Source organism: Leptodactylus fuscus, chromosome 2 (genome assembly GCF_031893055.1).
Source record: "Leptodactylus fuscus isolate aLepFus1 chromosome 2, aLepFus1.hap2, whole genome shotgun sequence".
Lineage (NCBI taxonomy): Eukaryota > Metazoa > Chordata > Amphibia > Anura > Leptodactylidae > Leptodactylus > Leptodactylus fuscus.
In genome coordinates this window covers 143,834,670-143,849,731 of record NC_134266.1, presented here as the reverse complement: position 1 = coordinate 143,849,731, position 15,062 = coordinate 143,834,670, and the positions used below count along the sequence as shown (strand labels likewise).

Below are 15,062 nucleotides of genomic sequence, written 5' to 3'. Positions count from 1 at the left end.
TTCTGCTGCATGTATGTTTTTCCATACACTGCAGGCTATTCTGTTCTGAGGGACATCAGTTAGGCCTCGTTCACATCTGCGTTGGTATTCTGTTCGGGGGAGTCCACATGGGGACCCCTCAAATAGAATACCAAACGCATTTGCAAGTGCTGTGCTGTAAAAGTACACGGACCCCATAGATTATAATGGGGTCCATGTGCTTGCCGCAAGATCTCTGCAGGGAACTTGCGGAGAGGAAAGTACTTCACAAACTACTTTCTTCTGCGGACTCCCTGAACGGATTATCAAATGCAGATGTGAACAAGGCATGCTATGTGGCCCGTGAAAAACGACATGGCTATGTGCATAAGGCCTATGGAAACCTATTTTTAAAATAAAATTTGTTTCTTCTTGGAAGGGAAAAAAATTAAGAAAAACAAGACATACTACTTTTTTCTTCAAAATGTATTTTTCAAAACTGCTTTATTTATTTAAAAACAAACGGTATAACATAAAAACCGGTGAAATGAATATGGTCATTTGACCTTCTAGCATCTCATTTTTTGCCAGCTTCTTCTGCTTTCTTAGTATCAGATGTGCCAATCTCAGCTCGGCTCTGGAAAGTTACTGGAATAGTGATCTCTGCAGACTGGATTGCTGGCTTAGGGAGTGGAGCCTCCACTGTCAGAATACCATCAGGGGAAAGAGATGAGGTCACTGCAGAGAAGTCTACACCTGGGGGAAGACTACAGAAAGAGATGACCATTAATGCCCATGATCCGATACTGTAACAATATCTTGGAATACTACATTACTGCATCAAAGTGAATAGCCACCTTTAAATAGCAGGTAAAAAAAAAAAAATCTGTCATTATTATCATTAGTGTTTTCTTATATAGAGCTCAAATTCCCATATACAGACATTTTCCCCTATGTGGCAGCTGCATGTCTTAAAGGGGTTGTCTCATCTCCAGGATCCTATCTATACTGCTAGCTTATGTGGATTTAAAACTTTTCCTAAATACATTGTTTCAGCAAAACTGCTTTGTTTGGCCGCTATCTGAGATTCTTCACTTCATTGTTTACACAGTGTTTCCATAACCACGGACCTGGGGATGATCTTATCTCTCTGCCCAGGACAAGTGACGTAGCTCCCTGCTCTCAGGAGGGGAGGGGGGAGCTGAGTGCTCGGTGCTTGTACTTCTGAGCTCTTTATCTCCAGCTCTTCCAGTTATCAGGTCGGCTAATTGATTTTTGCTGATAAGGGCTGAGACGGAGTTTGTTACCTCTATATGTAAACACAGACCTAAAAGTGAGTATATTGTAAGCTGACTCTTGGTCCTGTAGCATCTAAGTTTGGGATTCTCATCACCTAACAAATCCAGCTCTGCTGCATCAGCTTCATATTGTGCATCTTCCAGTGATACTGTGCTAATTTATTTACAACCGTCCCTCATTACTGACCGCAAACATGTACTGCTATGAAGAGAGATAGCGGAGCTGGCTTTGTCTGGGAGATAGCAAGTGAAACGCTGCCCACCAATTCACCGAGAAAACCAGGAAGTGAACAGAGCACACAGCCTGCAAGTTGGTGAACAGGTGAGTTGTGAATACCCCTTTAAGAATTTTAACACTTAAATTTAATGCTGGCCATGCATATTAAAGGGGTTTTCCAGGCAAAACTATTTTATTTAAAAAGGTCTGTTAGTGTTATTAACAGGTTAATAAGTGCACCCATATAACTTTAGCAATGTTTTGAGTGATTTCTGGGTTTCTCTGGGAAGGCCTAGCAACTTCTGCATTTGTTTACAGGGTGTGTAGCTTGATTCTGAGGCGGATTCCGCCCAATTCAGCGCCATTTTCCTCCGTGTGAATGCACCCCAGTTCTGGAAAGCTGTATTTTCTGATAGAATAACTGTCAAGCATCTAAGAAACAAAATAAAATGTTTCATGTACTCACGTGTATTTTCTGGTAAAGCATCTGGAAATAAATCCATGCTCGTCCTGTTTCTCTTCATGCTTCCCTAAACGTTTCCAAAAAAATAATTATCATCATTTCAAGTCATCACAGTAGTGACATTAATCAGTATTATCAAAGACTTTCACTTAATGGGAGTTAGCAGGCAAAATCTACCTGAAGATCAAGTATGGCGCTTATTTTTTCTCCTAACTGAAAAATTCAACTAGAGAAAAAAATCAGCATCAGCCTCCAGAAATGAATAAAGACTGATTTCTGGCATAATTTGGAGCTGATTTTGAGACAAAATTCAACTAAAGTTTAGCTCCAAATTCATTTAAACATAACCTAACAGACTTCAATACATCTTTATAACATCATAAATCATACTATCATAAATCATACTTTCATAAATCATAAATCATACTTTTCTTAAATCCATAGACATTGATCTGATGATTCTTGCTTGTGTCTACAGTATATTATGCTGGATAAAGGTGACAAAAATCTCCAGGCCACAAAATATAGAACAGTTCCTATTCCTGACTGATTTTGCAGCCCTGCTTCCGTGACTCCTATTCATTGAATGAAAGTAGCCGTGGAAGTATGGCCGGTCACCCACACTCCAATCATGCCATTTATTCACATCTGCCTTTTAGCTGGCCTTATAGTTGAAAATTGTGAAGACTAACTTTTTAATATTTGTCAAACTTATGAAGCAGAAATAATGAAATTTTAGGCATAACACCATTTTAGAATACAGTATGTTTCCAAACAAGTTTTGATTTCTGTTCTATTCTATTTTGTTCTATTTTATTCTATTTCTTCTTTCAAACTCATACATAGAGATTGTGCCAAGCCTTATTATGCTGGTATTTTATCCTACAAACTTTAGACTGCGTAGAGATATCCCCTACCCCAATACATTTCTAGGAATATCAGAATGGCATCATGCAGAAGAAAATATGATTCAGAATTATTTTTATGGAAAAAATGCAAGTATTTACTAATACAGACATGTAAGAGGAGGTGGCACATCCTCGTAAAAAAAATATTAAAGGAGTTACCAGCAGTACATTATCGATAACCTATCAATGGGAGTCAGACCCCTGCCAATCAGTTGTGGGTAATATCCATGGTATATTGGTACTAGCATGGCTTCATACTCTGAGCAGATTGCAGGCACAATCCCATTGACTTGATTGGGAATGTTCCTGGCCGTGATTGGGTGTGCTAGTCCCAATGTACCATGGCTGCTGTAGAAGCTGATCAGTAAGAGGGTGGGATTTGGACATTGTTGATCTGCTAGAATAGATCACCAATATCAAAAGTCTGGAAAAACTTTTCTTGCAAATTTTGACTTTTTTTTTTTTTTTTTAGCCAACCCAAAGAGTGGATTTAGCAGAAGGGAGACGTATAAGTCCTTTTTTTATATATATATATATCCGACTCCTTTTGAAGCCACGTATATCTTAAGCTACAATATAAAACGCAGCAACATCTGCAACAAAAAGGGCAGCTTTTCTGCAAGGTGTGCTCTCAGCCTAAGGCCTGGTTCGCATCTGCGTTGGTAATCCGTTCAGAGAAGTCCGCATGGGGACTCCCCCAAATGGACTCCCGAACCCATTGGCAAGCGGTGTGCACTGAAAGCACATGAACCCCATAGACTATAATGGGGTCCATGTGCTTTCCTCACCGTCTCCACTTGGAACATGCGGACAGAAAAGTAGTACACGATCTACTTTCCTGTCTGCATGACTCGTGCAGACACCGCGTGGAAAGCACATCGCTTACACCGCTTACTGAACACATTGGCAAGCATACCGCTTGCCAATGTGTTTAGTAGTCCGTTCAGGGGGTTCCCCATGCAGACCCTCCCGAGCAGATTACTGACGCAGATGTGAACCAGGCCTTAGCCTAGATTCACATGGACTGAGTTTCACCTGTGAAACCCAATGCATTTCCTGACCTGAACAGTGTGCAAGAAGAGCATTATAGTTATTTATGCTGCAAGAGGTTCCTGTTCCATAGTGATTAAAAGACAGTATGGGACAGTATGTTGGTGGGAGGCACAGACTCCTAGCAGAATAGATATCTATAATGCTAAGATTCCCTCTCCCAGTGAAACTCAGTCAAGTAAATCTAGGGTAATATAGATGGGATTTCTTATATCTGTATACAATGTCGCTTTAACTCAGGTCTGTTGCCAGTCATGCAGCTGAAAAAGAAATACTGACATTTATTTATGATAGTATGGATAGGAATATGGTATTATCAAGTTATCCATAAATCTTTATTTGAGAAAAAATTAGCTTAAGCTTTGGTATATTCAATGGGAGAGGGAATTACAAGTCTTAAGATACAGATTAACCACTGACATGTCATAGTCAGATACTTGTGCACTGTACAGATGGGAAGCACCGCTATAAAGACATGTACTCTTTACACCATTAGACATAATGCTCCACCATAAACATCGCCTCCCTGCATTATAGACTAAAAGCCAACTAAAAGTCCCATAAATATTTAATGTGCTGAGCTAGTGCTATCCATTACAAAATCACTGTGATTGCAGTTTATATCAGTCTTTCCTTCTGAAAAGAAAAGTCGAAATTTGTGCAAGCGTTCTGACAATTGTTCTTGTGGTAGCTGTAATATGAATTGTATAGATCCTGAAATGAGACGTGAGTCTGCATTCTGCAGGGATTGTGCAGTCGCTACGTCATCTCTATATAATTCATTCAGCCCACTAATGGTAGATGTAGCAATCCCTGCTTCTGTGCCTGCTACATTGCAGTGCTATATTATTAGAACCATATACAAGGTGTAACATAACAGCATGGTTCAGTGTGGGAAGGGGTTAAAAACAGATGATTAGAAGATGGAATCAAAAGAGGAAGCAAAATAATGAGCAAAAGAAATGCGCTGTTATGCAGTATTATTAAAATGACATATTACCGGATATGATGGCTGTAATTGACCTCTCAAAATGCTCATTTTATCTGTCTAGTGAAGGATATGCATTGGCCAGGCTTTATGCACATTTTTCAATATACTGTCAGAAGCGCATAGCATAGGGTTACTTATCTCTCTGCATTATTTATGCCTTGATTCCTGGCCTAATGCTGAGCTAAAATCCATACTTTTAGAAATAGTAGTGAGTAGGTTTCTAAGTTGCTTTACCAATGATGGGATTTTACAACCTCCATCTCAATGGAATAAATCACTATGCCTCTGATTTTATTATACTAAAGCATGCAGAAAAAAATGGACTGCTCAGACAACATACTAAGCAGACACGATTACTTGGAGGCACCATACAGCAACTTATAGCTCTTTAGTATGGAGACAAAGGGGCTGTATGTGCATTTAGCTCTGCTGTATACGTTACAATTAAAGAGGACCTTTCATGTCCTCAGGCGCATGTGGTTTTATATACGAATTCAGCGCACTGTTGGCGTTCCCATTAGCTCTTATTTGTAAGGCTGTGTTCACACATTGCATTTTAAGGCTCATGCATATGAAAGTCTGTTATGTCAGTGCTTTAGCTGTGTTTTTTGGTTATCACACCGACTCATTATTTGCTATGGCTCCATACACACTCCTGTGTATTATCACATATCCATGTATGGGGTCATGAGCCTGGGGCGAAACTTTGGATAAGTCCTATACCTGTACATTTTGCGACCAGGGCTAACTGAAGAAAATGAATGGATCTGTGGCGGTAATAGCATTCATGTGCTGTCCATGTCATTTAACAATCCATAGACTCCACACATACAGACATTTATGTGCATGTAGTCTTATGGTATTTTGAAATGCATTAACAATGCATTGGGGAACAAAACACATGCAAAAAAAATTGTTTTTTTTTGTATTGCTTATTTTGATTAGTTAAAAAAAAAAACAACAACAACAAAAACAACTATTAAAAAACACACAAAAAAATGCCTCCCATTCATTTCATTGAGAGTTTAAGCAGAATCTTCCTGAAGGATAGACAGGATGCATCTTTTTTCTGTTTCCCCTGCCTTGCAATTGAATGACTGAGAGGCAGACTAAGGATTCATTCACACGGAGTAAACGCGCGTGTATTTTGACAAAATACACGTGTAAAAATAAGACTCTCAATGACTTCAATGACATTTTTTTACACGTGAAAAAAAACCCACATAAAAAAACATGTCAAAATACACATGTAAAATGTCATTGAAGTTAATGGGAGTCTTATTTTTACATGTGTATGCTTTACAAGTGTATTTTGCCAAAATAAGTGCACGTTTTGGGAGCCTTCATATGTATACGCTCCACTCATTCTAGATGTAAAAGTCGTTCAGAATGAGCACGTAAAAACCAGCTCCCATTGACTTGAATGGGTGCCGGCATACGAGCGCTACCCATTGGGAGGCTTTTTTCCCTATTGTTTTTTTTTTTTATTCTGAACGACTTTTACGTTCAGAATGATCGGAGCATATACTCCGTGTGAAGGCTCCCTTACTCCGTTTGAATGGACCCTTTGGCTGAGGCCCCACGTTGCGAAACCCAGCTTTTTTTGTTGCAGATTTTGCTGCTGTTTTTTGAGTCAAACCAAGGAGTGGATTGAAGAGGTAGAAGTATAAGAGCTTCCTATATATTTCCCATTCCTATTGTTGCCATTCCATTGTTGCTTAAAAGCCTGCAGCTAAATATGCAACAAAAAAACTGCATTTCTGCAACGTGGGGCCTCAGCCTTACGCCAAAGCCCCAGGTTGTGAAAACGCATCATTTTTTCACTGTGGAAACACCACAGCAAAAAACGCTGCATGTTACATTACCTGCAAGGTGAATGAAATTCTGGCGACTCTCATCCATACATTGCAGAAAAAATCTGCTGTGGAAAACTCCTATGTTTTTGAAAATGGCAGCATGTCAAATATACCAGCAGAAATACTTGCTTTTTCTCTATAGGTTTAATAAGGGAAGAAAATCTAATTCTCCTTTCCTCAATCCAGAGTATCACCATAGCTATGGAAGTAGAAACATACTATGACATTTCACATTCATCCCTTTAGTGTTGGGTTACTATCGTATGAAAGCAAGCTATTTTTTTTATCCTGAATTCCATCATTTTAATGCAAGCTATAAATACAGTTTTAGAATGAAAACACTATATGTACCTGTGATTTCTACAATGCCGTCCTTCGTTTTCACAACCAGTTCTTCTGGAGAAAAGTGATTGACATCCAAACTGACCTTCCACTGATCTGCTGTTTGCCGGATCTCCGAGATTCCACTGCTGAGCTGCCGACTTAGGACCCTTTGGAAATCAGGGACTGTCACACCAGCAGGCGAAGCAACAGCTGGAGTAGTGGGGGGTGCAACATCTACTGACTGACTTGGAAAGAGACGGACATAGCCTGGCCAGCTAGTGCTTGGCCACTGGTACCAGTCTTCAGGTATTCTTGGCATACCAAATGACTGGTCAAACAATCGGTTGGTTCCCTGGTACCAGTCCCGGAATGGCTCCCAACTAGGGGTACGGAGGAAAGTGAAGGGAATTCTACGCTCAGACATTCTTGTTCGTTGTGCTTGTGGTTCAGTTAGACAAGTTATCTGTGCTCTGTCTGGACTTCAGTCTGCTGTTGGCATTTGGAAGGTGCAGCTGTTTTATGGACAGCCTTGTGTTTATTTTTAGAGGTTGGAATGAGTGAGCTATAATTGGAAATTACTCAAGTAGTTGTGATAGAAAGTTCTCGTGTTCTCAGAATAACAATGAAGTGACATGATATTGGCAATATACTTTTTGCTGTATAAGGGGTCCATTCACACGGAGTAACGCGAGGCGTTTTTTGTGCTTATTTTGTGCTTATTTTTACGGCCGTAAAAAGACGTTTCCATTGAGTTCTATAGTAAAATACGCCTATATTTTTACGTCCGTATTCTGAGAGGCAGGACATGAAAAATACATAAAACCTTCTTTGAGGACATATTTGCCCAACAACTCTGATACTGTATTATTAAAGGGAATTATATAATCGGTTTATACAAAAAAAAGTGCACAATCATTTTGGGCAACATGTGTGCCAAACATCTGACCAATTACAGTTTATTTAGTTGTCTATGAATTAATTTCTGTAACTCCTAGGTTAAGCATAGCAGTGTGGAATACATTGAATTGTTGATAAAAGCAAATTGCTAAAAGATGTAATTTTTAATGATTAGTAGGATTCGCAAAGATTTTGCCCCCACAATCATAATTTTAGTTCACACAGGGCTTTTTGGATCGGAACCTTAGACGGGTAGCCGCGACTGAAAGCTGGTGCACTGCATCGGCATCCAGTCGCACACTCTGCTCCCGATTAGGCCCAATGAATGGGCCTAGTCCAGAGGAGGGAGTGTCTTTTAGGCCAAATCGCGAGGCAACTTGGCCTGAAGAATGAGCATCTTGCTTCTTTTTTCCAGGAGACGGAAGAAACGGCTCCCGGAAAAAAGACCTGAGCGGCTCCCATTGATTTCAATGGGAGCCATCTTTTTGGTCAGGGCTTTGAGGCGGATACGGCCGCAAAACCCTGACCAAAAAACCCTGTATGAACTTACCTAGTGATATGACTCCCTTTAGAAAACAAGGATAACCTCATGTCCGAGCCCCACACGGTGTAATTCTAGTGAATCCCATTCACACATTGCAGAAATATATGCGCAGCACAAATGCTGTGATTTCCAAAACTGATGCATTTTTCTAAATCGCAGCATGTCAATTATCCCTACAGAAACACCGGCAGTTTCTCTATAAGTATAATTAAAACAGAAAGTCTGCAAAGGAAAACTATGCGGATTTTCTGCGAAATGCACTGCAGGAAAAACCGCAACGTTTTTGCCGTGGTTTTTCCCACAGCACTTTTTCACTGCGGCTCACTATGTGGGGCCTTACCCTTTAAATGTAATATTCAGTTTTAGTTCAAATTATATTTTTTATACAATGTTAGTAAATTTTCAAGAAGCTTCTAACTAATTTTGGGATTGAAATGGATGTGGGTGAAGGCTTAGTACTGACTGGTGGAGCAAGCATGCAGGCTAATAATAACTCTGCAGAGTGCTGGCCAACTCTTCACTTTACTTGAATATTCTAGATAAAGCAGTGTGTGATCAATCTCCACCCTGTAAACAGATCCCAATTATGGTGTGTTCAGAGTTTTTTCATACTGATTCTAACATGGAAAAAGTTTCATATCTGTTTCCCACTCTGAGGTTCCAACAAATCAGAATAGTCATTTCAGTGGTAAACCCCTGTATTAGTAAAGTGCATGCGCTGACTGGCTGACTAGTAGCGCCTCTCTACACTATAGCACAGTGCTACATGTTCTCTACTACTCTTTACCTGTGTCAGGATTAGCTACTCCTTTAGACACTAGGTGAGAATGGGTCCATGTTATGTCACTATACTACATGCTGGGTAGAATACGGTATTTAAAATACTCTGTAGATTATGTAAGCCGATGGCTGGTCAGGTAATGGAGGAAGTGTACATCTCATCCAGACTACTAAGGTGGGTGAGATGAGAAAACTCCAGAAAGAATGTTTCTCAGTAGATAACTATTGTCTGCTGAGGGTTATTTCAAATTTCCGGTTACTGGGCTGGATTTTTAGGAATGGCAGGTAGGTTTGGTAGTGGGACCTGTCATTCCACCCCCCTCCAGTCCACACTTTGGGGATGTTCCGGCAGCGACTCAGCTGTTGAGAGTCTCCTCGTCAAGGAGGCTTACGAAGGCAACTCCAGTAGCAAACCTTTGGCAGAGCTTGGCTGGAGAACAAACAGAGAGATTATATTTTTGGAGCTGTGTCCTGAATGATTCAACTGGCTTTTGGATTTCTGTTATTCTAGGTGAGGTAACCTATTCTATGTTTAGTTAGAGCCTAGCCGGGCAGGTATTTATTTTTGTATTGTTTCCTTTTGTTGCTGTTTTATTTTGAGTGAAAATAAACTCTACCTTTGTTTGGACTAAAGAAACTGGACTTTTGAGTCTATGCCACCCCACCTAGCAACCCCAGACCCTGACAATTAGTATATAGATGCATTAGGTGGTTGAGATGACGTCTAGACTCAGGCTGACCAATATGTTCCCTTCCCATACCCCCACCTTATTGCCATTGCTACTGAAGCCCCAGTCACCAATCATTCTGCAGTACCTTGCTGCTGCTTGGCGCCTGCTGCTGTGTATGCAAACAGTATGTCTCATAGCTAAAGGCAACTGCTAGTAAGTAGGCTACTGGCAGGACTGCCAGGGCAAGGCAAGGACTAGGCTGCAAACTATCAAGGTTAGTTGATACTCTAAGGTTTAAAGTGAGAGGCAGGGCCGGCATCAGCGCACGGCATAGTCGGGCAAGTGCCGGGGCCCACAGAGCCTCTGGGGGCCCCCCGACACTTGTCCGCCTCAGCACTTGCCTGCTCCGATTTCAGCTCATCGGCGTCCGTCGGACGCCGATGAGCTGAATACATAGGCGATTAAAGCAGGAGCTGTGAGCTCAGCTCCTGCTTTAACGCTGTGGCGTCATCACGCCTACAACTATGTGAATGGAGTGAGAGAGCGGAGAGAGGAGCGTCGGGGGAGCGATGGAAGGTGAGTGTAAGTGTTTGTTTTGTATTAAATATTAAGGTGGAACTTAATGAAGGGGGCCCATGAAACTGGGGGGCAAATGAAGGGGAGGGGGGGAACGGCATGACACTGGGGAAGATGAAGGGGGTGGGGAGAGAACAGCATGAAACCGGGGATAGAGATGGAGGGGCCCCAATGAAACTGGGGGGCAAATGAAGGGGAGGGGCGGGAACGGAGTGACACTGAGGCAGTTGGGGGGGGGGGTTGGAACAGCATGACACTGGGGTAAAGACAGGGGGACATGAAACTGGGCAGATGAAGGGGGGGAGAACGGCATGAAACTGGGGACAGAGATGGAGGGGGCAAATGAAGGGGAGGGGTGGAACAGCATGACACTGGGGCAGAGACAAGGGACATGAAATTGTGGGCAGATGAAGGGGGAGAACGGCATGAAACTGGAGACAGAGATGGAGGGGGACATGAAACTGGGGGCAGAGGAAGGGTGTATATGAAACTGGGGGAGAGATGGAGGGGGGGCATATAATTTACGGGTGACTGTAGGAGGATTATACTGTATGGGAGCACATGATAAATGAATGAGAATGGGCGGAGTCAACATAAAAGTGCCGCACATTTCCCCCCTCTTTCTACTCTTTAAAAATTGGGAGGTATGGCGTTGGTGATGCCACACTCCTGTGTGACGTCACTCGCTTCATCTGCGACGCACAGTGTCTCAACTCCCCCCGCCTCCTTTACAAGGGGGCCCACTGAGGCTCTGTCGCCCAAGGGCCCATAAAAACCTGGAGCCGGCCCTGGTGAGAGGGTGGGGGGGTGCCAGACTTTAGCTTTCCTTGAGCAGGAGAGGGGAAAGAAGACAAATGGACTGACAAGAAGTGGCAGAGCAAGAGAGAAATGTGGCAGGAAAAGAGGAAGTGGAAGGAACAGAGGCAATCGGATGAGTGGTGGGCAAAAAAAAGTAAGGAAAGACTGGAGGAGCAAGTAGGTGAGAAAGGTGGTAGCTGAAATCAGAATTATAGCATTGTGCATTAGCTGATCCTCCGCTATTCAGCCCGAGTGCTAGAGAACCCAGAGCCCTCTCCCAACCTGCTCATAAAGCTTTAGTGCCCCCTGCAGATGACAGTAAAGGGGATCTTCATCTGTTCCACTGACCCACTGACAGTGATATTGCTGTGGTGAGACATGAAGCCTGATCTGCTTATCTACTTCCCACCTTGCTGTTTCTAAACTTTCTTTGACAGCAGGCTCACTGCTCTGGTTTTCCTCCAACAACATTCCTGCAGATTACGGGCTGTATATATGTTTCTGTAGGCACTGTATATGTATATGGCAGTACGAGGCTATATGTTTAGGTATGCATAGATATCTGAGTATGTATGCATTTATAAGTGCATGTGGTAAATTTTGCTCTCTAGTTAGAAATATATATATATATATATATATATATATATATATACATACACACTGAACTATTAACAGGTGTGGTGCTATTTGTAAACAGAGTAGCCATGTTTTTCTAATCCTAGAGAATTATTTCCTGAAAATCTGTTATAGGGCTCGTTCACATCTGCGGCCCGCTCTCCGTACTTAGGTTTCCGTTTCCTGCCTAAAACACAGGCAGGATACGGAAACCTGCAGGAGACTTTCTCACCCATTCATTTGAATGGGTGAGAAAGCTGTCCGGCCGTGCGCGGCGGTGAGCGTTTTGCGCTCTCCGCCGCGAAACCGGGTTTTATAATCCGGACACAGTCGGACATGCAGTACTCTGTGTCCGGATAAAAAAATCCGGTTTCGCGGCGGAGAGCGCAAAACGCTCACCGCCGCGCACGGCCGGACCAGATCTATGGTTTCCGTCTTCTGGCATGCAGAAGACGGAAACCATAGAACGGAGACCCCAGACGCAGGTGTGAACCCAGCGATAGTCGCTTTTAACTGACATTACAATCTATGGACAGGTGTAGAACTATTTGTATACAAAGCAGTCATATTTTCTAATCCTGGACACTCATTTGAGGAAAGTCTGTTACAGAGGTCCGTTTCCATGCGTACAGAGTATGTTATCAGTTTATTAATCCTCTAGGGCAAAAGAAGAGGGTCTTTCTTCATAAAACAACTCTATCCCACTGTGGCAGTCGGTCATTGTTAGTATTATATCTGTTTGTATATTTTGTGTACTGTATGTAAAAACCCAAATGTAAAACACCATGGAATTAATATAATAATGTACAGCACCATCGAATTAATATAATAATATACATCACCATGGAATTAATATAATAATGTAAAGCACCATGGAATTAATATAATAATGTAAAGCACCATGGAATTAATATAATAATGTAAAGCACCAAGGAATTGATGTAATAATGTACAGCACCATGGAATTAATATAATAATGTACAGCACCATGGAATTAATATAATAATGTAAAGCACCATGGAATTAATATAATAATGTACAGCACCATGGAATTAATATAATAATGTACAGCACCATAGAATTAATATAATAATGTAAAGCACCATGGAATTAATATAATAATGTACAGCACCATGGAATTAATATAATAATGTAAAGCACCAAGGAATTGATGTAATAATGTACAGCACCATGGAATTAATATAATAATGTACATCACCATGAAATTAATATAATAATGTAAAGCACCATGGAATTAATATAATAATGTACAGCACCATGAAATGAATATAATAATGTAAAGCACCATGGAATTAATGGTGCTATATAAATAAACAATAATAATAATAACATCTTAAACACGCGCCCCTAAGGATTTAATTTCTATGACCAAGAAGCAATGTTACAATTATTGATCTGCAAGAATATAGGCTAAATAAAAATGTCTCATTGCTATGGTTTGGAAAGAGGATAAGGCAAAGTCATCTTAAGTATTTTGCTCTTGCCCTTAATGACAGTTATTTTGGTCTCTTGGATCCACTGAGTGCTCTGGTGGTGACTAAGAGCTATGATGCTATTAGTAGCTGTGACACAATCTAACAATTGTCTGTGAGTAAGATGGAGCAAGAATATATGAAATAAGAATCCACATCTGAGTCACAGAAGCCAGTAAGTCCCATATTCAGCCTGTGCTGTATTAAGAGAGGACACAGAGGTAGGTCACATAGAAATTAATACTTTTACAAATTTCATTTTCAAGTAAAATAGCTACTGCTATGAGGTTTTAATAGTCCATTACCTACTGCATTATTCCTGCTGGTTATAACCGATAGTCACTTATGCTTCCTTACTCCAGCCCACTGTCACATCCACTTTGGTCTCTAGGGGGCTCCACACAGCATTGGAATGTTATGTACAGCAATAGAATGTGCAGCAATAGACTGAAATCAAAACAGTGATGTCCCAGGGCATGTGTAAGTGAATATCGACAGTTACCTGCTGGAATAATCCAGTAGTAATGGCTTAACATCACTCAGTGGAGGTCAGTAAAGGGGGCACTTACTGTATAGGAGCCAATAAAGGGGCAGTATACTATGTGAGGGCCTCTAAAGAGGATAATATATTGTATGGCTGCAAATGAATGTGGCTCTATACTGTGTGGGGCCCAGTAAAGGGACAATATATACTGATGAGCAAAAAGGTAACAATGTTGTGAACTTTTGACTTTCAGGCTCCATATCTCACCATCTACTACAGCTTCAAATGTGAGCCTACCATCAGTTTGGCTATCTGATATATAAATTTGACTACCTAAAAATCTAAGTTTGAATTGTTATATTTTTGGCTTTTAACACTGTCGGACTCAGATTCAAGCATGTCTCGACTGAAATCTGATCTGAGGTCTCTACTACACATTCCCAATGTTGGTGCATACTGGTCAACTCACTTGGGTAGGAATACAACTTTTTCTTCAACTCTACCCGCAAAAGTTTTCGACTGGGTTCAGGTCTGGGGATTGTGGGGACCAATCCAGCGCCTCTACTTCATTATAATTGACATATGCTTCGGGTCGTTAAAACACTATGTAGTCCTTTTCATACCATTAGTACTCTAGTGTACAAAGTAACTTGCCATGTAGGATACAATCTCAGTAATGAGACCACCATCCATTCTGGTCAAGTATCCAACACCTTTGGAAGTGTAACAACCCCATATCATCAGGCTTCTCCCACCAAACTTGACAGTTTCTTCAATTTCTTGATCCATTAGCCTCCCTTTAACCTTTATTGCCAAATCCAGTAGATACATTCAAGGTAAAAACAGCAAGTGGGAATCCACTGATGGGTTTCTGATCCACCATTAGTCATAGTAAGGCTATAGTGGAAATGATCCACCTGAAATACTCCCAGTGGGGAAACATCCTCCTAGGACCGTGATGGCGAACCTATGGTACAAGTGGCACTCGGAGCCCTCTGTGTGGGCACCCATCTGTGGAACACATTATACTCTCTGGGGCTACTGTGGAGCAAATTGTACTGTGTGGGGGCGACTTTGCAGCAGATTATACTGTGGGAGGGCACTGTGCAGCAGATTGTACTGTCTGGGGACTACTGTGA

At 41.4% G+C, this 15,062-nt stretch overlaps 1 protein-coding gene across 1 annotated transcript; it reads right to left on the bottom strand.

Annotated features, from left to right (window-relative positions):
* Positions 1 to 426: 426 nt before the first annotated feature.
* Positions 427 to 7,565, bottom strand: HSPB1 (heat shock protein family B (small) member 1). The gene is made up of 3 exons (XM_075262772.1): positions 7,093 to 7,565; positions 1,940 to 2,003; positions 427 to 725 (listed from the first exon to the last, which is right to left on the bottom strand). The coding sequence occupies exons 1-3, from the start codon at positions 7,487 to 7,489 to the stop codon at positions 536 to 538; spliced, it is 651 nt and encodes a 216-aa protein (XP_075118873.1). The 5' UTR covers positions 7,490 to 7,565; the 3' UTR covers positions 427 to 535.
* Between the last annotated feature and the right edge of the window lie 7,497 nt (positions 7,566 to 15,062).